At 42.9% G+C, this 22,256-nt stretch overlaps 1 protein-coding gene across 4 annotated transcripts in view; it reads left to right on the top strand.

Annotated features, from left to right (window-relative positions):
• LOC117345742 (tyrosine-protein phosphatase non-receptor type substrate 1-like) overlaps positions 1–16,188 on the top strand; it is a 118,332-nt gene extending 102,144 nt beyond the window's left edge. For all 4 annotated transcript variants that reach the window (XM_033914832.1, XM_033914830.1, XM_033914833.1 and 1 more), the window contains 5 exons: positions 7,054–7,407; positions 8,976–9,275; positions 10,630–10,722; positions 12,594–12,639; positions 15,109–16,188. In XM_033914832.1, the coding sequence (XP_033770723.1) occupies positions 7,167–7,407; positions 8,976–9,275; positions 10,630–10,722; positions 12,594–12,639; positions 15,109–15,196 (768 nt within the window). In that variant the 5' untranslated portion in view covers positions 7,054–7,166 and the 3' untranslated portion in view covers positions 15,197–16,188. The remainder of the gene's footprint in view (positions 1–7,053; positions 7,408–8,975; positions 9,276–10,629; positions 10,723–12,593; positions 12,640–15,108) is intronic.
• Positions 16,189–22,256: the final 6,068 nt, after the last annotated feature.

Genomic DNA, 22,256 nt, shown 5'->3' on the forward strand with positions numbered 1-22,256 from the left:
ATAATAATAATTTTATTTTTATATACTGCCCTACCACATAGTTCTAGGTGGTTCACATACAGTAAAAATTATACAATCAATGAATGAAATACAATTTACTAAAATACATTAAAATCCAATAAAATGTACAAGCTAGAGAGCTCAACTTATTCGATTTGGATTTTATTTGTTTTGTATTATTGGCATGTATCCTTTTACTGACATTTATTGTTAAAAAAAGAAAATGAAATTTAGATCTGAATCAATAAAACCCAGCAGAGCAGGGTTAGGAATGTGGTGGCACTGAGGGGGGTTTGTGGTAGGGTCAAATTTGAAGTCTATTAAACAAGGATACAACTTGTAGACCTGAATTTGTAGCTGACTTTGAACTTGGATTTGGAAAATGCAAGTAATTAAATCTAAATTCAAATTGCATTCATTTCCTGATCAACTTAGTTTTCCTGGACTTTGACACTTAAGGGCTGGGGTTGCCTCCTTCTGATATAGGAAATAATGCGCTCACAGTGATTTTAAGCTGACCAATCTATTTAAGGTTGGGAAGGAATGTTTAGTTTTCATTTGGTGGGAATGGCTAGACTTATGGCCTTCATTTACATTGACACAAGAATGGATTCAATACTTCTAAATACAAAAATACTACTAAATATAAACTGTTGAAGTTACTACACAGTATTAGAAGCAAAGTTTCCTCTGTTGTTGTTAGGTGCCATCAATTCGTGTTTGAATCCCAGAGACTTGAATTACAGATCTAAAAAAAATCTGTTGTGTGCTAGTCTGGTAAGGTCCTTCAGCATCATCCCCATGGTTGTTTTCAATGTGTCCAGCCACTAGATTGCAGGGAAGATCAAACATTCCCTCTACATATATATATATAATCTAAATCATTTACACTAACCAGCTATATAATTGTAATTTTGTACCAAAATCTCAGTAGCTTGAAGGTTACATAACTCCATTGTCCTAATTACATTGAGGTTTTCTTAAAAAATGGAAATGATGTAATTGTGTTGGTCCGCTTACGTATGTGGAGATAAAGGCCATATGATTTGGACTAACCCACAGACATTTGGGACTGTTTAAGTTGGGCCATTTCACCACTCATAAATCTCATCAGCAGATTACAAATATTATTGTGTTATTCCATTAAAAGGCTGTTGTCTTCAGCTTGATGATTAACCTTTTTATTGCTTACGATGATTCATGGAAAGTTCAATTTTATTAGGTTAACATGTTTCCACTTTATCTTTACCCTCCCTTTCACTCAGTGCAAATATATATTTGTAAATGCATTTTTTTGTCTCTGTAAAATCTTTCTCTGGCTTGTATGATTCATGGAGTAGGCTGCCTTTCAGAACATAATTACTATCATGTAATATTTTTGCAGTTTTGATAAAGTAATCTGTGCTGTATTCTTTAAGGGTAATTTAAACCTGGATGAGTGAGAAAAATGGTCACACGTCTTGGGCTGGCTAATGTTGCACATTCCTTTCATGTTCAAAAGCAAGGGTACAAATCGCAAAATCCTTTTGTAAACTGAGAAAACCAAGACAGAGACAGAAAAGCATAATATACTAGCATAGCAAAAGCAAGGCTAGCTCAAGGAACTTTGGCATCCCGCACCCCCGGTGATCCAATATCTCCTTTTCTTAAATCTTCCTTTCCTGATGAACTAGGTGAGACACTAGTGATAAAGGGTGCCAAAATCCCACTCTGGCATCTATCCCTTTAAAAGTCTGAAAGTAGACCAGACTGGGATTTGGGTGCCCTTTATCACTGGCACCCATGACTCGCTTTAGGAGCAAACAGGGTAGCTGCCCTGGACCCCACAGTTCCAGGGGGCCCCATGGTCCAGGAAGCTCACTCAACTGCTCATCCCTGACTTCGGCCCCAGTCTGCTAAATCAGATGGCAATAACAGCCAGAAACTGCGGATCCTTCCCAGTTGCCTGCATCGCTATAGGCTCTGCCAGTCTTGTTCCCTCCCCCTCTGAAGTGACTTCCTGTTTTTGAGAGGCAGGATTGAGACTGGCAGAGCCTATAGCAAATAGCAATGCCAGCATGAGGGAAGCTCCGGCAGCTTCTGTCTTTGTTATTGCCACCCGGTTTAGCAGGACCAGGGCCGAATGGAAGGCTGATGGCAACCGAATGCTAGAAGAGTGGATCAGGGTCAGCTATCCAAGGGTATGTGGATCAGGGTCAGCCAGCCAGCCAAGGGAGGAAATAGAGATGCTGGATTGTGAAGAGAGGGAAAAATGTAATATCTTTGTTATGGGAAGGGGATTGGTATGACAGAAGGGAGATAGTTCAGATAGATGATGGATCAGCTAAGGGAAGGACAGTTATTGGAACTGGGTGGGAGTGGGAAGAATAGGGACACAAAGAATTTGCAGAGAGCAGAGTGACATGGAAAATACTGGACACAAGAGGATGGAGTATGACAACAGAAGGGAGACACTGGACATGAGTAGAGGGAGTAGGGAGAAAGAAGGGATATGCTGAACATGGTGAAGGGGGAGTAGGGCGAAAAGGGGAAGATGATGGATGGAGGAAAATATGAGATGTTGAATAAGGGATGGAAAGAAAGGGAATATACCTGCTTAGGGAAGGAAGGCAGTAGGGTGATAGAAGGGAGATGCTGGATTAAGATGTGGAAGAGAGGGGAGGTAATGGAATGGGATGGGGAAGATGGTGGATTGGATGGCTTAGGAAAGGGAAGAAAGGAACTGCTAGATCAGATAAGGAAGAAAAAAGGAACATGGGAGAATGCTGGGTGAAGGAAAAAAAACCTTGGAGGAAGACAGATGGGAGATGCTGGACATGGGGTGGAGGCAGTAAGAAGACAAAGGGGGTTTAGACATTGAAGAAATAGGCAGATAAGGGACATGCTGACACAGAAGGGGGAGAGAGGAAAACAGGTGGATGTTGCATATGAAAGAGGAGTAAGGTGATGGGAAGAGATCTTGGATGGAGGTGGAGAGAAAGAGAGAGAATTGAGGTACTGGAGGAAAATGGGGAGAAGATATGCTGGATGGAGAGAGGGCAAGAGAGGAGAAACTAGGCAGAAGAGTAAAAAGAGAGGGGAAAGATAAGGTTCTGGAAGGGGGGGAGAGAGGGGAGAGTTAGCAAAAAACAACAACAAACAAACCTGGAGAATAATAAGATGAAAGAGATGGAAAGCTGTAAGTAGAAGCAGATAGAGATGCAGAAAAATAAATGGAGGAAAACTGAAAGGAAAAGGTTAAAGTCAGAGATGGATGTAGGAGAGGAAATAAAGAAAACAGGAAGGAAGAGAAGTGGCAGATAGACTGAAGACCCTTTAAAGAAAATTAAGAAAAGACAGAAGAAGAAAGCAGAAATTGGAAACTGAGATAAGCATGAATAAAATGGCCAAACAACAAATTTTATTTTTTTAATTTCATGAACAGAAAATGCAGGTTTAGAGTAAATTTACACTGCTTCCTCCCCCCCCCAAAAAAAAAATTTAGAGTGCTGTTTCTATCTCTCTTTCTCTAGTGTTGCACTGCATACAGGGTATGGCTTCTTGAAGTTTTAGTTAATTCTTTGTCTACATATTTTTATTGTGTTTAGTTATTTGTGAGATAGCAGATGGGGAGGGTGCTCAATAGCACTGAGCCCAAAGTGGGAGGTTACCATTTTCTCCCCACCCTCTCCCTGCCTCCTGTCCAAATGAAAAATATAAATACCTATGCTGGTGGGAATCCCAAGGCCATGCCAGCTGAAGACCTGTTCCTCCAGTCCAGTGGCCATAATAATAATAATAATTTATTCTTATATACTGCCAAAGCCATAATAGTTCGAGGCGGTTTACAATAAGAAGTGCTGGACAATCAGAGAAATAGTCACAATGTAAAATCATCAAATACATGCATACAGAATAAAATAAATAAAAATAGTAAAATTCTTAGGTTACAAATCGATTAAACAATTTCGTTTTTATTGATTTTCTAAAACTAAAATAGGATGAGTGCAGTTGGTGGCAGATTGGGGACCCTGCCCCTAGCTGCAGAGCTTGGAGGTTTCTGACTGCCAGACCGGAGGAAGTGGCCTTCAGCTGGCAGGACTTCGGGATCTCCACCGGCCACAGCAAAGGAGGTGGCTAATTTGGGGGGGACCTGAACCCAGGACCCGGGTGTTCAGTACAAAAATAAGTGCTTATCTATCTTTATTTTTCCAGTGTTTTAGTACTTGCTGAGTTTAATTTCTTGGGGTTCTCAGTTCAGTTTCTATTTGTGATCCCTTGTTCTGTTTTTGGTAAAAGTCTGTCTGTGTTTTTGTGTATGAAGAAGTAATTTAAAGTTGTTTTATGTGTGGTAGTAAAGGCTGGTGAAGAGATCAAGGAGAGGAGATCAGGGGCCCCCTCCTTAATTTCTGCCCTTGGTCCCAGCATGTCTAAAAATGGCACAGCCGGAGCCTGAGCCAGGGCCTCACCTGGTCTATAGGTAGAGCCTGCTCCGAGTAAGAGAGGGCAGATAAAAACCAGCATGGTCCTTTTAGTCTGCCCAGCAAGGTGGCTAGAGTTGTACCTGCCCCTTCTTTTTTCCCTTTCAATCATATGATATATGGGTCTGATGTTTTAAGGCTTGATTATGTAATATCTACTCTGTGCAGAACATGCAGGTTACCACCTCTGTGTCTTTGTTTAGGATTATACCTAGGCTTTGTGCAGGTAACACCCTCTATGTCGTGTTTTGCTTTGATGCTATTCTCCTACTAGATAAGTATCCTCTGTATTTATTCTACACCTTTTTGTATTTTTAGTTCAAACATTTTATTAAATTTTGTAACAGGCAAAATAAAACTGAGAACTATATAAAATAAAAGTGTGTGTATGCCTTTGAGTCAACCACTAACCCATGACTGCATGCACAGTGTGGAGTCCTCCCTGTGATGTTTGAAGACAGAGTATAAGAGTTGTTTGGCATTGCCTTTTCCCACATGGTGTGTGGCTCCATTATGCTGCTGCTGCCAAACATGGGACCATGCAGCCTACAGCACCTAGTATTCCCCAGTGGTCTCCCATCCAGATATTAGCCAGGCCTGACTCTACTTAGCTTCTAATAGAAAAAGGGGGTCTACCTAGGGCAGCATGCAAAGTAAACATAGTGATAATGCCATTGTCAGAAGGGAAGAAATACAATTATTATCTATCTATATATATAAAATCGGATGTATGTATGTATGTTCCAGCATAACTCTGAAACACATGGACAGATTTCAGCCAAACTTGGTATACATATCAATTACTATCTGGGAACAAACACTGTGTGGGCAACATGTAAAGAATCATTGAAAAAGACAGATATGGCTTTGACCAATTGTGTGAAGCTTGGGGAATGATGTCACACTGTGCTGCGCTGTCATTGCTATAACAATGCCTCCAAGGAAATGTAATGTAATTGGCCAAGTTTTCAAAGCTACATCTAGAGCTTCAGAGACAGTGCAGCATCATAAGGCCTGACTACAGGATATGAAAAAGAGAGCTGCTACATGTAGAATTTCAGAGACAGTACAACAGTGTGAGGCCCAACTACAGGATATGAAAGATAAGTGTCTAATCCAGTTTTGGGGCTCACTGAGACATAGAGAGGGCCATTCTTGCTGCTGAGATTGGAATATACAGGATTTGGATTGGGATATCTGGGCTTGGGATATCCGGGCAACGCCGGGTGATCAGCTAGTCAGTTTATAATTAACAGAAACTGCTAGAGAGGGTGCAGAGACGAGCAACAAAGCTAGTGAAAGGTATGGAGAACCTAGACTACGAAAAACGACTTAGGAGACTGGGGTTGTTCTCCCTTGAGAAGAGGAGACTGCGAGGAGATCTGATCGAGACTTGCAAAATACTGAAAGGATTCGACAAAATAGAGCAGGGGAAGCAGTTATTTACAATATCCGATGTGACAAGGACAAGAGGACATAAACTGAAGCTGAGGGAGGACAGGTCCAGGACGAATATTAGGAAGTTCTGTTTCACGCAGCGAATGGTGGACACCTGGAATGCTCTTCCAGAGGAAGTAATTGCAGAATCCACCGTTCTAGGATTTAAGGGTAAACTAGATGCACATCTCACTTGAGAAACATACGGTGATATGGGGACTAAAACTATGCCAGGGTACACCTGGTAGGGCCTCCACGTGTGCGGATCACCAGACTTGATGGACCTAGGGTCTGATCCAGAGATGGCAATTCTTATGTTCTTATGTTGGATGGAGGAAAATATGAGGTTTCCATTTTTCTGTACTTTTTTGAATTCTGTCACTTTTTGCTGTAGTCACTTTCACCTGGACGGTGTTCCAGGCATCACCCTTTTGATGAAACAGTATTTATTTATTTAATTTTGTATACCATTCTCTCAGGGGAGCTCAGAATGGTTTACATGAATTTATTCAGGCTGTCAAGCAATTTTCTTTGTCTGTCCTGGCACGCTCACAATCTATCTAATGTACCTGGGGCAATAAAGTAGGCTCCAGAAAAAAAGAGGTTGGATTGAGACACCCGGGTTTTACTTTCATTGCTTTTGATGGAAGTAAAACCTGGGCATTTCAATCTATCCTCCTTACTTCCATTGCTTTCAGTAGAAGTCAAACCTGGATGTCTCAATTTGTCCTCTTTTTTTCTGGAGCCAACATCTGGACTTGCAATTCCAGATGTTACCTCCTCACAGTTCTATTTCATTTCATGTCCACTGACTGTAGCAGTGGACAGCAGCACTTGAATCTTCATGCATGCCTTGACTACTATTGGGGAAGGACAGGATTCTTTAACTTTTATACTTGAAGTCTAGCAATGGGTTTTATCAGGATAATTAAAACATGCAAAATAATTCTGATTCTCAGATCAAATGTATGTAACAGAATTGAAGAGTGCTGCAGTAGGATCTATTGTTATTAAAGATAAAGCAGGAACTACCAGATCTTCCTTTGAGTGAGATAAAAACCTATTCTGGGATCAAACTAAAAATATGAAGTTGGTAATTTCTAATTGTAATAGAGTTTCTTCAACTACAGATTGCATTTTTTCCATTTTTTTTCAGTGAAAGACAGTGCTGAGTTTTCTGTGGTTCAATTCCCTTCATCGCTGGTGGTGAATCAGGGGGACAAGGTGACATTAGGCTGTAATTTCTCCTCAGGAGCTAAAGCAGAATCTATGGTAAAAAGAGCAGTGTCCTGGACCAAGAGCTTACCCAGCCAGGACTTCTCCAGCAGCCAACACGTTATCATGGAATCCCATTTTGCATTTGCCTTTCCTGACACTCTCTTGCACCACGGGGATGGGTCACTGGTGATTACCAACACCAGCCTGGAGGATGCTGGTACCTACTTCTGCAAAGCCATGATGTGGGATAAAGGGGAGGCCCGTGGAAATGGGACCAGCCTCACTGTATATGGTAAGATCATTGCTACCAGAATCTCAGTCCCAGACCCACCATGCTAGATGGCAATTTTACAATGTGATTAACTCAAATTCCGATGACAACTAAGAGGCTGAGCCATGTCTGGTTTTACCCCATTGCATCTATAGATTTGTAGTTCCCATTTCTTGAAAAATTCAAAAACTCCATACCCAGAGTTGAAATAGAATAAATCCAGGTCTGGCTCATTCTAATGTGAATTCCGAATCCCAGCACAAAAGTGTTCCTTGCAGTTTGTGTCCCTCTTTATCATTTTCAGAGGGTGTCTGTCTTGCAGTCCATATTAGTGAGCTCTGATCTAGATATTCTAGCAGCTGGCTCAATTCTGCTTTTATCTCTTCCATTTGCATGTTTTTGTTTTGTTAAGAATGCCACTTCAGTAGTTTCAGTGTTCCTTGAATTTATGAATAATGAATAGGGAATACAGTTTTCAAAAGTTCCTCAGCTGGTTGCCTCTTAGAAAATTCTCTTTCTCCCTGTAGTTAAATACTGTATATGCACAGGCTATCATAGCATGCATGCTTTTAGCAGGGTTAACAAGAAGGTTTTTTGTAGGTGCATTCAGATTGTGAATACACATCAGCATTTAAAAAATGCAAGCATGTTAGTTTACTGCCAGTTTGGCAGCCCACAGATATAGCAAGCTGAAATGTCCGTGCATATCTTGTGGGCAGCTTTCAAAGGGAAGCCTGCCACTAGGTTCTGTAGATGCCCTTTGCAAATTAGCTACAAGTAGGGTTGCCAGATTTCCTCTATGAAAAAAGAGGACACCTGGTCCTGCCCCGCCCTGCCCACACCATCCCATTCCACCTCTACCCTACCCCCGCATGAACCTCCCTGAACTCGGGACCGCATCTGTGCATATGCAGACATCGACATGATGTTGTCATGTGCATGCATATAACATTATCGCGTCGCCATCTGCGCATGTGCAGACACCTTCCAGATGCAGCCCTGAGGTCGGGGACTTCCAAAACCCAGACAAACTGCAGGGTTTTGGAAATCCCTCTGGGTACCTGGATAGTCCTGTAAAAAGAAGACATGTTCGGGTTTTCCCGGACATCTAGTAACCCTAGTTACAAGGTATGCAATACAAAACATATAGATTCCTTGTACAGTAACAGAGCAGTTTGCAGAAAATTACCCTATAGCTTAACAGGCACATGGGATCTCTTAGGGAGAAGAGGAGATAGTGGATGCTATGGATGGGCAGACTGGATGGGCCATTTGACCTTTATCTGCCATCATATTTCTATGTTTAATATCTTACCCAAGTATCATTTCCCCCTCTTTGTGGGTGCTCAGAACTTCCTGATTTTCCAGCTGGGAATCTCAGGACTTAGCCTTGCAAAACTCTGACTCCAGAAGTCAACTAATGAGTAAAAGATACAGCTTCCCTACCTAGCTTGTAAGGGTTTGATGGCACGTATACCTCCCTTTTACCTCTTTATGTCCTCAGTCTGCTTTCAAGCATATGCTCCATGGTTTCACTGATCATCTGCTGTCTTTTTTTTTTTTTTTTACTTCTCCACCATGTCCCTCAGTTCCACCTTCACAGCCGACTGTGTTCCTGCAGCTAGTGACCCAGCCAGAAGAGGAGTGGACCCTGGTGTGCAGGACTGGGGGATTCTATCCATCTCCAGCTAAGCTGACCTGGCACAGTAATGGCCCTCTGTTTCCAGCTTCGCCTCCACAGGAGGAGTGTGAGGTGAAGGATGGTCTTCCCCAGGTCTCTAGCTTCCTGGTCCTTTCCCCACCCCCGAAGACCCTAGAAAGTATAACCTTCACCTGTAGTGTGGAGCATCCCTCCCTCTCCAAGCCTCTTCAAACCAACTATACTTACTGTGAGTATCAGCATTGGCACCGATAGGGTAGACATTAGCTCAGTGTCACTTCTCATTATATTCAATATTAAGAGGGCTTGAGGTGCTCTATTTCGTTTTTGCTCTTTGTATACATGTAAAACAATTGCTGTACTACCACAACGAGTCATTCAAAACAGTGGGCAGTTACCACAGGTGCAATAAGTTTCAAGTTTATTGACTTTTTAATATACCGACCATCACAAAGTATCTGGCCGGTTTACAATAAGATTTATAAAAATTTTAAATATAAAATGTAGTGAGTGAACATTAAAACATAATTTGACTAAGAACAAAAGAACTGTCACACTGGGTCAGACCAAAGGTCCACCAAGTCCATTATCCTGTTTTCAATAGCAGTCAATTCAGGTCACAAGTACCTGGCAGGATTCCTCCCCCACCCCCACTATAAAACCCCATCAAAAAACCCAGCTAGCTTCCATGCTATTTATCTCTAGTAGTAGAGGCTTGTTTTTAATATAAGTCCTGCTCTGCATTTGGATTTTCTTTCACTTTTAATAAGGTATTAAGTGTTCACTGAGCCTCAGCCCCACCACTCCACCGCCTCAATATTTCTCTTCGCGGCAAGCTTTACATGGTCTCATCATCACCGGCTCCTATTTTAAAGTGCTCGTGCTTTATGTTCTATATTCTTATCTCTCTTTATAAATAGACACATCAATAAATAAATAATTTTAGTCTTAATATCAATCTCATTTGGAGCATAGACTTATATGCCCATAATTCTCTCAGTAATCCTTCTATGTATTCTCAAGCGCATTATGGAAGGAGCAGACCCAACATGTTTCGCCTTTCAGCTTTTTCAAAGTTAAAGATTAAAGAGGTAGAAAACAGAATTTTATTTATTGACTTTTTCAGCAGAAATGAAATTCAAATGGATTATGTATAAACCTGAAATCTACATCATGGCCACAAGATGGCATCACGGCTAAACCACCATAAATCAGGCTAGTAGCCGGGCACTTTTATCATTTGAAAAATTAATTGGACAGTATAGTGGTTGTACTTATTTTCCTTTACCTCAGTTTACCTACCTGTTAATGGGTAGAGTAGTAATAATGACACTGCTACTTTTCTCACTGAAATTTGCCTTGCAGGTCATACAGCAGCTGTGTGCTGACAAGCCATCCCACTCCAGATGCGGCTGCATGGATATTTCTGAAGTATTATCCTCAGTATCTTGGGATCCAGTATAGATGCAAGGCCCTACCATAGAAATGAGAAATGTATTCTTTTTCTGAGGAATGCAACAAAAAGATATCTAGCTATTTAATATTTATTTTGCTTTTCCCTGTGAATTTTATTTTTATCCTAGATTTCCCAAAGAAGTCATTCCAATTCATTGAGTATCTGAATATTGTGAAAGTCTTTCTGGTGTGTGCTGTCACCCTGACCTTTTTTATGAAAGGTGAGAGCCATTTGGGATTCAGTAGTCTGTTCTTCAGATGTATTACAATATACAACGCTGGAAAGGAGACTTAACACTCCTCTAGACATAAGAACATAAGAATAGCCTTACTGGGTCAGACCAATGGTCCATCAAGCCCAGTAACCTGTTCTCACGGTGGCCAATCTAGGTCATTAGTACCTGGCCAAAACCCAAGGAGTAGCAATATTCCATGCTACCGATAAAGGAAAAGCAGTGGCTTCCCCCATGTCTTTCTCAAGTTCCTCGAGGAACTTGTCCAAACCTTTCTTAAAACCAGCTACGCTATCCACTCTTACCACATTCTTAAAACCAGCTACGCTATCCACTCTTACCACATTCTCTGGCAACGCGTTCCAGAGCTTAACTATTCTCTGAGTGAAAAAAATGTCCTCCTATTGGTTTTAAAAGACCAGAATCATTGTGCACAGTGATAAAGGAGAACTGGTTTTCTCTCAGGCTGGGATTGGTGTGTGGTACATAGTAATAAATGAGCCCTTAGATTGGAGTCAGCATACATGGTAATAAAGAAGACCTACATTTTCCTCTGGCTGGAATCAGTGTATGGTATGGTATATTGTGATAAAATAGTAGATCTGCTATTCCTCTAAATTAGAGGTTCTCAACCCAGTCCTCAGGACAAACCTAGACAATCAGGTTTTCCAGATACCCACAATGAATTTACATGAAATAAATGTGCATGCATTATCTCCAATCTATGCAAATCTATCTCATGAACATTGATTGTGGGAATCCTGTCAACCTGACTGGCTAGGTGTGGCCAAAGACTGAGTTGAGAATCATTGCTCTAGACTAGGGGTCAGCAACCTTCTTGCATGTGGCTGCAGCTGTCTAGGCCCTGACCCTTTAATCTCCCTCCCAACTCCATGATTACTCCCCCTCCAGCCTACCGAGGTACCTGGTGGTTCAGCGGGGGTCTTTATGGCAGGAGCATGGCCCTCTCAATCCTTCCTCCTAAAATGGTTGCTATGACCTCTCACAGCTGCTCGTGGAATTTCCTGTAGTGCTGCGAGCTGCCGTGAGAGGTTGCAGCAGCCATTTGAGAAAGTAGCCATGAGGAGGCAGGAGCGAAAGGGTTGTGCTCCTGCCACAAAGACCCCTTTTGGACCACCAGGTATCTCAGTAGGCCCAGGGGGTGGGGGTAGGAATCATGGGGTTGGGAAGGAGATTAAAGTGTCGAGCCTGGAGAAAGAACCTTGGTTATGGGTTGGGAGAGGGGCAAGGGAAGGAGGGATGAGAGGTGCAGAGACCTGTGAGGGGTTGGAGGGGAGAGAAGCTATACCTTGTGACTCTTTGTAAGTCATGGGTCAAACATTTTGGATAAATTGGCTCTTTGCTGTAAAAAGGTTGCCGATTCCTGCTCTAGACCAAAGTCAGTGTGTACAGTGACAAAGGAGGCCTGCTTTTCATTCAGGCTGGGATTACTGTATGGTGTGTAGTGATAAAGCAAACCTGTTATTCCTTTAGACTGGAGTCATTGTGCATAGTGATAAAGGAGACCTGTTTTTATCTCAGCTGGGATTAGTGTGTGGTATGTAATGATAAAGGAGGCCTCCATTACCTTAGACTGGAATTGGTGTGACCAGTGATGGAGATCTTCTTTTTCAGAGGTTGAAATTAGTGTGTGATAAAACAGAACTGCTATTCCCTTAGATTGGAGTCAGAGTGCACAGTGATAAAGGAGACCTGCTCTCTGAGCCTGGGATCAGTGTGAAGTGATAATGGATATCTTCTGATGCTGTTATACTAGTTTTTAGAGCATTTTATAGGACTATACTGTGCACTGTACAAACCCAGCGAGCCACCATTTTATTAGTATTTTCTCCTTATAGCAATAATGGAAGGCTGCAAAGAAGAAGAGGAGGAGTCAGTGTTCAGGTAAATCTATGCCAACCTGAGATGAAACTGGTCCTGCTACATTTCCATTGCATTTTTTGTCTGTCTTCCTAAGGAGGAATTCTTACTTAAGCTGGAGAATATTAAAACATGTTAAAACCTTTTTCTGCACAACGAGAACAATTTTCAAACCACCTCCATTGTGCTTTGGGTACTTGTTGTTGTGGTCTTTCCACCAGTGTTCAAAGGGGTAGTACTGTACTTGCATATTTCCTAAGGAAAACAATCTCTTGTATGTGCTTTTTTTCTGATTAAAGCAGAGTCCTTGCTCTTAAAAATACAAAACTACATATTTCAGTCAGTACTTTCCCAATTTTAACTTGATAAGTGCAAAGTTGTAAAAATCCCCTAAACCAAGAAAGAACCTTTGCTGAGAGACCTAAAGAGTCTAAACAATGTAGCAAAATCTCGTGATCCACTAGATCAAATGTACTACTCAAATCTAGTTGCAAAACGAGAGCATTTTGACCTTTAAAGAGAGATTAATGCAGTTTCAGTGCTGTGTAATGCTCTAAAACCAGATTATTTAGAGCAGTGATTCCCAACCCTGTCCTGGAGGAACACCAGGCCAATTGGGTTTTCAGGCTAGCCCTAATGAATATGCATGAGAGAGATTTGCATATGATGGAAGTGATAGGCATGCAAATTTGCTTCATGCATATTCATTAGGGCTAGCCTGAAAACCCAATTGGCCTGGTGTTCCTCCAGGACAGGGTTGGGAACCACTGATTTAGAGCAGCAGCGGTGGCGACAAAAGAACTACTTACTACAGGACCAGATTCTCCATTGGTACGGCTACCGATCCCAACCCCTTGGATGTCACTTCCTATTCCAGAGCAGTGCTAGTAGTCTGTGCAATTGCTGACTCTGTCCCTATGGTGAGTAGTGGGAAAAGTCCTGAAATTTCTCCAAATGAATCAATTCGCCCAAAACAAATAGGTGGATTGATTTGACTCGCAAATCGGATAGCACTAGTAAAAGGTTTTTGAAACCTGCCCTCCACAAAGAAGAAATAACCCTTTAAAAAAAAAAAAACTGATGTCTTCGTGAGTTCAGCAGAATTATATGACCTGACATTCACTAAACTAAGGCCCTTTAAGTCAGTAGCAATAAAACAGGAATATCTCACAAAGCCATGTCAGTAGGGAGAGGCTGAGCCAGTCCTGGTTTTACGCTGGCTGCTCACATAGACTTGAGAAGTCAGAAAACATATCTACGCATGCAGTGGGTAGAACATGATGACTCAGTCTTTCCTTTAGTGATCTAGAGCCATATGATCAATCTGTGTATGAATACACCTCTGTTAAATAAATATTGTCCCCCAGGTGCAGGAAATAGTGGACAATGTGACGTCTCTCATCACTTATCTCTTAGGAAGGAGTGGCCTAGTGGTTAGAGCTACAGCCTCAGCAACCTGAGGGTGTGGGTTTAAATCCCATGCTACCCCTTGTGACCCTGGGCAAATCACTCAATCCTCCATTGCCTCAGATATATTACATAGATTGTGAGCCCACTGGGACAGATAGGGAAAATGCTTGAGTACCTGATTGTAAACTGCTTAGATAACCTTAGGCAATATATAAATAACTAAATAAATAAAAATACTCCCCAGTGATGGTACAGCGATAGCTCCAAGAATGGAATCTAGGGACAGATTTGATGAAGTCATTACAAGAGGGTTGTTTGCTTTGGGGATTGATCACGATTGTAGGGATACTTCCTCATATGTTGGCTGTTATTTTTGATTGAACCAATTAAGCGCTGTTAAAAAACCTCATCAAAGCCACCTTTTGTACACTTGATTTCTTGTAACAGTCACTATTACTTCTAGTTTGGCCAGTATGCTAAATTAATATTTATTTTATTAACACTGTTGACCTTACTGGCAGGCAGGCTGGCTAGAGTGTGATGTCTGAAAGTGATCTGTTTATTCACAACCATGTTCCCGTCCCTGAATGACCACCATAAATAGGCCATTAATACACATATGTGTCGCAGTGCTTCATTTCAAATGTCTTGATGTAATGTGGAACACTCAGAAACCTTTATGTAATCTTCAAAAACATCTCCATTATCAGCATGTCTTGTTATTTGCTCATTCCGCCCCCAGCATCCTGTCTCCCCATTAAGCAATAAGGCCGGCAGATCTTAATAAAATTCTCATTAGGTGTTATCGATAAGATAAAATGAAAGAGGGACAGGGAGCACACAGTGCCTTTCAGCAGCTGGCCAGCAGCCAGGCTCATAACAAATTTCCTCTAAGTGGCCTTTCCAAAGTACTGAGGTAAATGATTGTGTCTGATGTATGAAAAGCTCCCTCTTTTCCTCTGACCCTCAACACTGAATTCATTAGACACAGGGTATAAAATTGCAGACCTTTGTAATGTATATATAGAAATGTTCAGGATCTCTTGTAGCAGAGAGAAGTCAGCATTTCAGTTCCTGTTCCAGGGGTGAAGTCCAGCACTTCTGCATCCACCATGGGAAGAAGACCAGCAGTTCAGCTTACATTGCAGGGAAGGAGTTTAGCATCCCATAACTCACCACAGGGAGAAGTCAGAACCGGAGTGCCTATTACTGGGGAGAAGTCGTGAATCTCAGCTCCTGCTTGTGTCTACCTTTTCTCCTTCATCTTCACTTGGAGATTGTGATCATTCGGGATCATAACAGCTTTCTCAAAATCTGTAGGTCAACAAGATCAATACAGAGAGGCATGCTGGAGTTCAGCAGAGGTTGAATTACTGAGATGTGGAGTCCACCATATGCTTGCAGTTCTCCAAAACAAGCTTTGTGCTAATTCACATTCAGCTTCTTTTTCCTGGAATGCTTCAATAGCCAATAAAAACAGAATGCTAATTTATCTTGAAACAAGCTGTCACTGTGTCTTTCATGTGTACTTTACAATGAAAGATACCCAAATAATTCAGGAGAATTAGTTTCCCTCTGGTGCCAAATGAATCTTGGTATAAGAAAGACTAGTAATGATAGACACCACTATTACATTTCTAGTTTATACCGTAATGCTTATAAAGTGCTTATAAGGTGGTGTTAAAAGGTATTTTCTTATGTGTTTCCACACTTTTAGTTATAACTGTAAACAGAAGCAAAGTCTCACTTAACTTGTGATTAAAAAGTTAGTCTTTGCTGCCTCAGAGAACCCACTTCAAGAGCACTGTAAATTCCTTCTGACAAATTCGAAGGTCTCTATGAATAAAAAGCACAAAATCAAAATCATGATACAGGTGTCATACTTGCTGAAAATGAATACATTACAGTTGAGGTCTGACAAACGCATGGATAGTACTTAATATCTTTCCATCGATAATGGTTCAAAGATACCATCATCTGAACTCTGCCCAAATTTTATCCAGATGACTGGATGACCTCACTTGTGACCTCACTTAAGATAATGATAGGGAAAGTAAGATTATCCTTGAGATACAAAATAGAACAGGTGGAGGGGCATAATAAAAAAAAGTCTAAGTCCCCTTTTGGCCTAAGGCCTTAAACGTTGAAAGTAGAAGCAGGGAAAATGTCCATAATAAAAAAAAAAAAAACGTCCAAATGGAGGTTTTTTTTTTATAATGGCCTGCCTCTACATTCAGCTGTTTAAACGCCCAGACCACCACTACGTCTACACTTATACCCCATAATGAACCAAAAAACACCTAAGCACAAACGTCCAACACAAGGGCTGTTAGGCGAAGGAGGAGCCAGTCCTTTGCCTAAAAGCTGGATTCTGTAACTGGTGTCTGTCAAAAACACCGGTTACAGAATCCACACCAACGCGCCGCCGCGCCCCCCCCCCCCCCGACACCGGGGCAAGAGGGAGCCCAAGCCCTCTTGCCCCGGGCACCTGTGGCACCCCTCCCTCCCCCCCCCCCGATTATGATCAGGCCAGGAGGGAGCCCAAGCCCTCCTGGCCTCTCGCCCCCCCACTCCCATACATGATCGGGCAGGAGGGAGCCCAACCCCTCCTGCCCAGGTGGACCCCCCTACCTCCCACTACAATACGGGCAGGAGGGATCCCAGGCCCTCCTGCTCTCGACACAACCCCCCCAATGACCACCCCCCCTGTTTCAGGGCAGGAAACTGGCCGTGATGACTGCTTTAGGTTGATTTGCCACTGCTGGTCTGAAGAAGCAGTAGCAAAAGCTGGGGGAACAGTAGAGCAGCAAAGAGACATTGTATGGAAGGGGAAGAGAGATAAAGAGAGGAGGAAGATTTGTAATTCCTATTACAGCATGCAAAACACCAAGATATCAGAAGCACAAATTTCCCAGATCTGACAGAGAAAACTAGAACCTAGAAATTGTTTTTAAACTGACCTCTCTCTACATAGCTTAATGTTACTGTTGTTTCTATAACTTGCAAATTATTTTTTTTCTGCCCTTTCTCTACCAGTAAATGTATTATTTTGGGAAACACATGTAAAGCTGTCTTTTACCCATAAAGTAATGCAAATTTGTGTTTTTGTCAGGCTGGTGTCTGTGAGTGTATGTGTGGGTTCAGTTTTCATAGTTTCTTTCAACTACAGTACTCAAAGTCCTACATCTGCTGTCAGAATATTCCATTTTAACATTGATGGGGAGTTCCTTTGATCATGACCAGGGGGGTCTTTGGTGGTTTTTTTTTTTTAATGTTGCTTTCTCTTTTTTGTGGAACTTGAATGGTGATATTTGGGGGGCTGGAGCTCAAAGTATAACTAGTGAAGAGAGAGGGACCAAACTCAGAAATATTCCCAAGTATTCCAGGGGAAGGAGATGATCATGTCCCAGGGAGAAACAGGATTTTATTTTAGCCCTTGACACAAGGCTGGGACCACAAATAAATTTCCCTTATCAACGTCATCTTAATTAAATAAAAGTATATTTAGGGTGGCTGGTATACCCTTCTCCTTCCCCCCCCCCCATGCTACTAAATACAGGAAAATAGTATTTAATATACTAAACTAAACTAAACCTTAAGTTTATATACCGCATCCTCTCCATGGAAGTAGAGCTCGGCACGGTTTACAAGAACTTAAATATAAGAAGGGAAAGGAAAAGGTTTACATGAGCTTATATATGGAATGGAAGAGTAAAGGGGAAAATAGAATTACATGTTAGAGAAGAGCCAAGTTTTCAGTTGCTTGCGGAATAAATGGAGGGAGCCCAGGTTCTGCAGCGGGATAGTAAAGTCTTTCCAAAGACCTGTGATTTTGAAGAGAAGTGATTTTCCCAGTTTACCTGCATAGAGAATACCGTGTAGGGAGGGGAAGGAAAGTTTATATCTTTGGGCGGGTCTGGTGGAGTCAGGGCATGAGGAGTTAAAGGATAGTGGGATTAGGGAAGGAAGGATGCCGTGAATGATCTTAAAAGCCAGGCAGGAGCATTTGAAATGGATTCTGGAAATCACTGGGAGCCAGTGAAGATTGGCCAGGAGTGGGGAGACATGGTCAGATTTGCATTTTGCAATGATTAACTTGGCTGCAGTATTCTGGATAAGCTGGAGTCTTTGAAGGCTTTTTTTTGTTAGGCATAAGTAGTCAAATTTGGAGAGGATGATGGATTGGACGAGGACTGCGAAATGTTTTTGGCGAAAGTAGGATCTTACTTTCCTCAGCATGTGGAGGCTGAAAAAGCATGATTTTGCCAAGGAGTTGAGGTGGTCGTTGAGGGAGAGAGAAGAATCAATAATGATGCCAAGGACCTTGCTTGAGAACTCAAGGTGCAAAGCAATGCCTGTGGGTAGTGTGGAAAAGGGATGAGGCAAACCTGGGCTTTTCTTTCCATTTTGCTGTATTTTAGTGGACAGGTTTTGTTTTGAGACTTCCCTTATGAACTCTAAAATAAATCTTTAATACATATCACATGCTGCCACCTGGTGAAGAAGCCCAAATAGAAAAAGGGTTTGTACCATTACTGACAAGGGAGATGCTGAACTATGGGGGTAGATGCTAAACTATGGGGGTGGGGAAAGTGGGGGAGGTGGGAGGGAGTGAGGAGAGATGTTGGATTGTAGGGAAGGGAAGCGAGGTGAGATGGACTATGAGAAGGGGGAAAGAAAGGGGAGATGCTGGACTATGGAGGGAGAAGGATTGAGAGAGATACTGGATTGCAAGGGAAAAGTGAAGGGGAGATGGACTATGGGGAGAGGGAAAGAAAGGGGAGATGCTGGACTGTGTGGGGGGAGAGAAGAGTTAAAGAGATGTTGAATTGCAAGGGGGAAAGAGAGAGAGAAGATTTTGGACTATGAGTGCTGGAGTGTTGGGAGGAGAGAAACATAAGAACATAAGAATAGCCTTACTGGGTCAGATCAATGATCCATCTAGCCCAATATCCCCACAGCCATCTGTTTTATGAACATAAGAATAGCCTTACTGGGTCAGACCCATGGTCCATCAAGCCCAGTAGCCCGTTCTCACAGTGGCCAATCCAGGTCCCTAGTACCTGGCCAAAATTCAAGGAGTAGCAACATTCCATACTACCAATCCAGGGCAAGCAGTGGTTTCCCCCATGTCTTTCTCAACAACAGACTATGGACTTTTCCTCCAGAAAATTATCCAAACCTCTCTTAAAACCAGCCATGCTATCTGCTGTTACCACAACTTTTGGCAATAATGTGTTCCAGAGCTTAACAATTCTCCGATTGAAAAAAAATTTCCTCCTATTGGTTTTAAAAGTATTTCCTTGTAACTTCATTGAGTGTCCCCCCACCCCCCCTAGTCTTTGTAATTTTTGATGGACTGAAAAATTGATCCACTTGTACCCGTTCTACTCCACTCAGGATTTTGTAGACTTCAGTAATATCTCCCTTCAGCCATCTGTTTTCCAAGCTGAAGAGCCCTAACCATTTTAGTCTTTCTTCATACGAGAGGAGTTCCATCCCCTTTATCATCTTGGTCACTCTTCTTTGAACCTTTTCTAGCACCATTATATCTTTCTTGAGATAAGGCGACCAGAACTGAATGCAATACTCCAGATGAGGTCGCACCATGGAGCGATACAGGGGCATTATAACATTCTTAGTCTTGTTAACCATCCCTTTTTAAAGAACTCCTAGCATCCTGTTTACTTTTTTGGCCGCCGCCACACATTGGGTGGAAGGCTTCATCGTATTGTCTATGATGACACCCAGATACTTTTCTTGTGCGCTAATCCCCAAGGTGGTTCAGGTTATTCTTCCCAATGTGCATCACTTTGCATTTGTCCACATTAAATTTCATCTCCCATTTGGATGCTCAGTCTTCCAATTTCCTAAGGTCTGCCTGCAATTTTTCACAATCCGTATGCGTTTAACAACTTTGAACAGTTTAGTGTCATCTACAAATTTAATCACCTCACTTGTCATTCCAATTTCCAGATCATTTATAAATAAGTTGTTTTTTTTTTTTTTGTTTTTTTTAAATTGAAAAGCTTTTATTGAAAAAACACTCCAAACAGTACATAGCAAGTGCACATGAAATGCAAAAGAGCAAAATATCACACTCCAAATTAGCTCACAGAGCTACAATCAGCAATATAGACATGTGCAACCCTGCAAACGAAATAACAAACTATAATACCCACCCAGACACAACCAATACCCTCCCTCCCACCCCCCAGGGACAAAGCACAATACCCACTACTTTCAATAAGATTGTGAATAATCTATACCAACCATAGACCAAATATTGGAAAGGAATATGGAAATGGGATCCCCCCAAGCTTCACCTACCCAGTCCAAGTTCAAGGGCAGCTCAAGGCCCTCGACCACCCCTACCACAAACCCCCACAGAAGCCCGAAATTGACGCCACACATGAGCATAGCCATGTAGTTTACCATGCCTCAAAGCCGTTAAGTGATATAGATTCTGCCAAGTGAGCAGACGTTGCTCCACCAGGGCCCACGTGGGAGAAGGCACCTGATTCCACCGAGAGGCAATGGCCAATCGAGCAGCAGTGAATGCTAGTTTACAGAACAGAGAGTCCCCCCGAGCCAGGTCTAATTGATGCCAAAACAACAAGGCGTGTCGCCAATCGGCCAGAATCTGGACATCCAGGATCTGGGACACCCGAGCAAAGACCTCAGTCCAGAATCCACACATCCGCCCACACTGCCACCACATATGAAAGTAGGTACCTACCTCCCCACAGCCCCTCCAGCAAAGCACACTCGCACCCCCCTGCCAGCGAGCCACAGTCTGAGGGGTATAATACCAACGGAAAAGTACCTTATATCCGTTTTCAATCAGCAAAGCGGCTATACCCGCCGAGGAGATCTCCGACCATATGTCTCCCCAAGTGTCCCAGGAAATAACAGAACCACAATCATCCTCCCAGGCCTTCATGTACGGAAGGGGAGCCCCCCGACCATCAAGACACCTATATATCGCGGAGAGAGCTCCCCTCCGAAGCACTGGGCCCAATAATAGCTCAAAGGGCGTCTTACCACCCCTCAAGTCATCCAGAAGACCCGAGGACCTAATATAATGGAGCACCTGCAGGTAGGGGAACAAATCCCGTATCCCAAGCCCATACTTGCCCCTAAGTTCCATAAAGGGTCTAACCCCTCCCAAAACCGGGTCCCACAGCTGCCCCACACAAACTAAGCCCCGTGACTCCCAAGCTGCAAACACTCCCCCATCCCCTCCCGGTGGGAAGCCAGGGTTATATCTCAACGGAGTATACCAGGAGTGTCGCTTACTCCCCAGTAAACAAGCTTTGGTCTGGTTCCATACCCTCAAGGAAGTCACCACCGAGAACACCCCCCCTACCAGGCTCGCCCTACCAGGCACCCACGGCCGATGTAACAAAGGTACCCCCTCACTTAACCGTTGCTCAATTTCCACCCACAGTTTCGGTGTCTGCGTCTGCCATTCCAAGAGGGCGCGCAGCTGAGCAGCCTGATAATATTTCACCACATCCGGGACCCCCAACCCTCCTTCCCCTCTCCCCATGCACATAACCTTCCTACTCACCCTCGGCCGTCTACCAGCCCAGATAAAATTAAAGATATGCCTCTGCACCCCCTCCAAGATTTTCCTATCCACCCAAAGAGGCAATACCTGGAATAAGAACAACAAGCGAGGCAGAATCATCATCTTCACGATGGCCACCCGGCCCAGCCAAGAGAAATACAGACCTTTCTAATTAAGTAAATCTTGGCGAATGCGACGAAAGAGCGGTGGGAAGTTGAGGTCATATAACTCCACTCCCGGCGGTCCAAAATAAACCCCTAGATAGCGCAATGAATGGGAAACCCACCGAAACGGATACCGATCTCGAAGATAGGAAACCCGGTCAGCCGGCAAGTTAACATTGAGGAGCTCCGATTTACCAACATTGACCCGAAATCCTGACACCTCCCCATAAATCTCCAACTCCCGCAATATAGCCGGCAAGGAAGCTGCCGGGTCCTCCACCGTAAACAAAATATCATCCGCAAACAAAGCCAACTTAAAATCCCCTCCCGGTACCGTGACCCCCTTAATATCCGGATTCATTCGCACACGCTGCGCCAGAGGTTCCACGGTCAAAGCAAAAAGAAGCGGAGAAAGGGGACACCCCTGACGTGTTCCCCGTGCTAGAGAAAAAGTCTCCGAATAACTACCATTCACCTTGATGCAACTCAAAGGT

Source organism: Geotrypetes seraphini, chromosome 11 (assembly GCF_902459505.1).
Source record: "Geotrypetes seraphini chromosome 11, aGeoSer1.1, whole genome shotgun sequence".
Classification (NCBI taxonomy): Eukaryota; Metazoa; Chordata; class Amphibia; order Gymnophiona; family Dermophiidae; genus Geotrypetes; species Geotrypetes seraphini.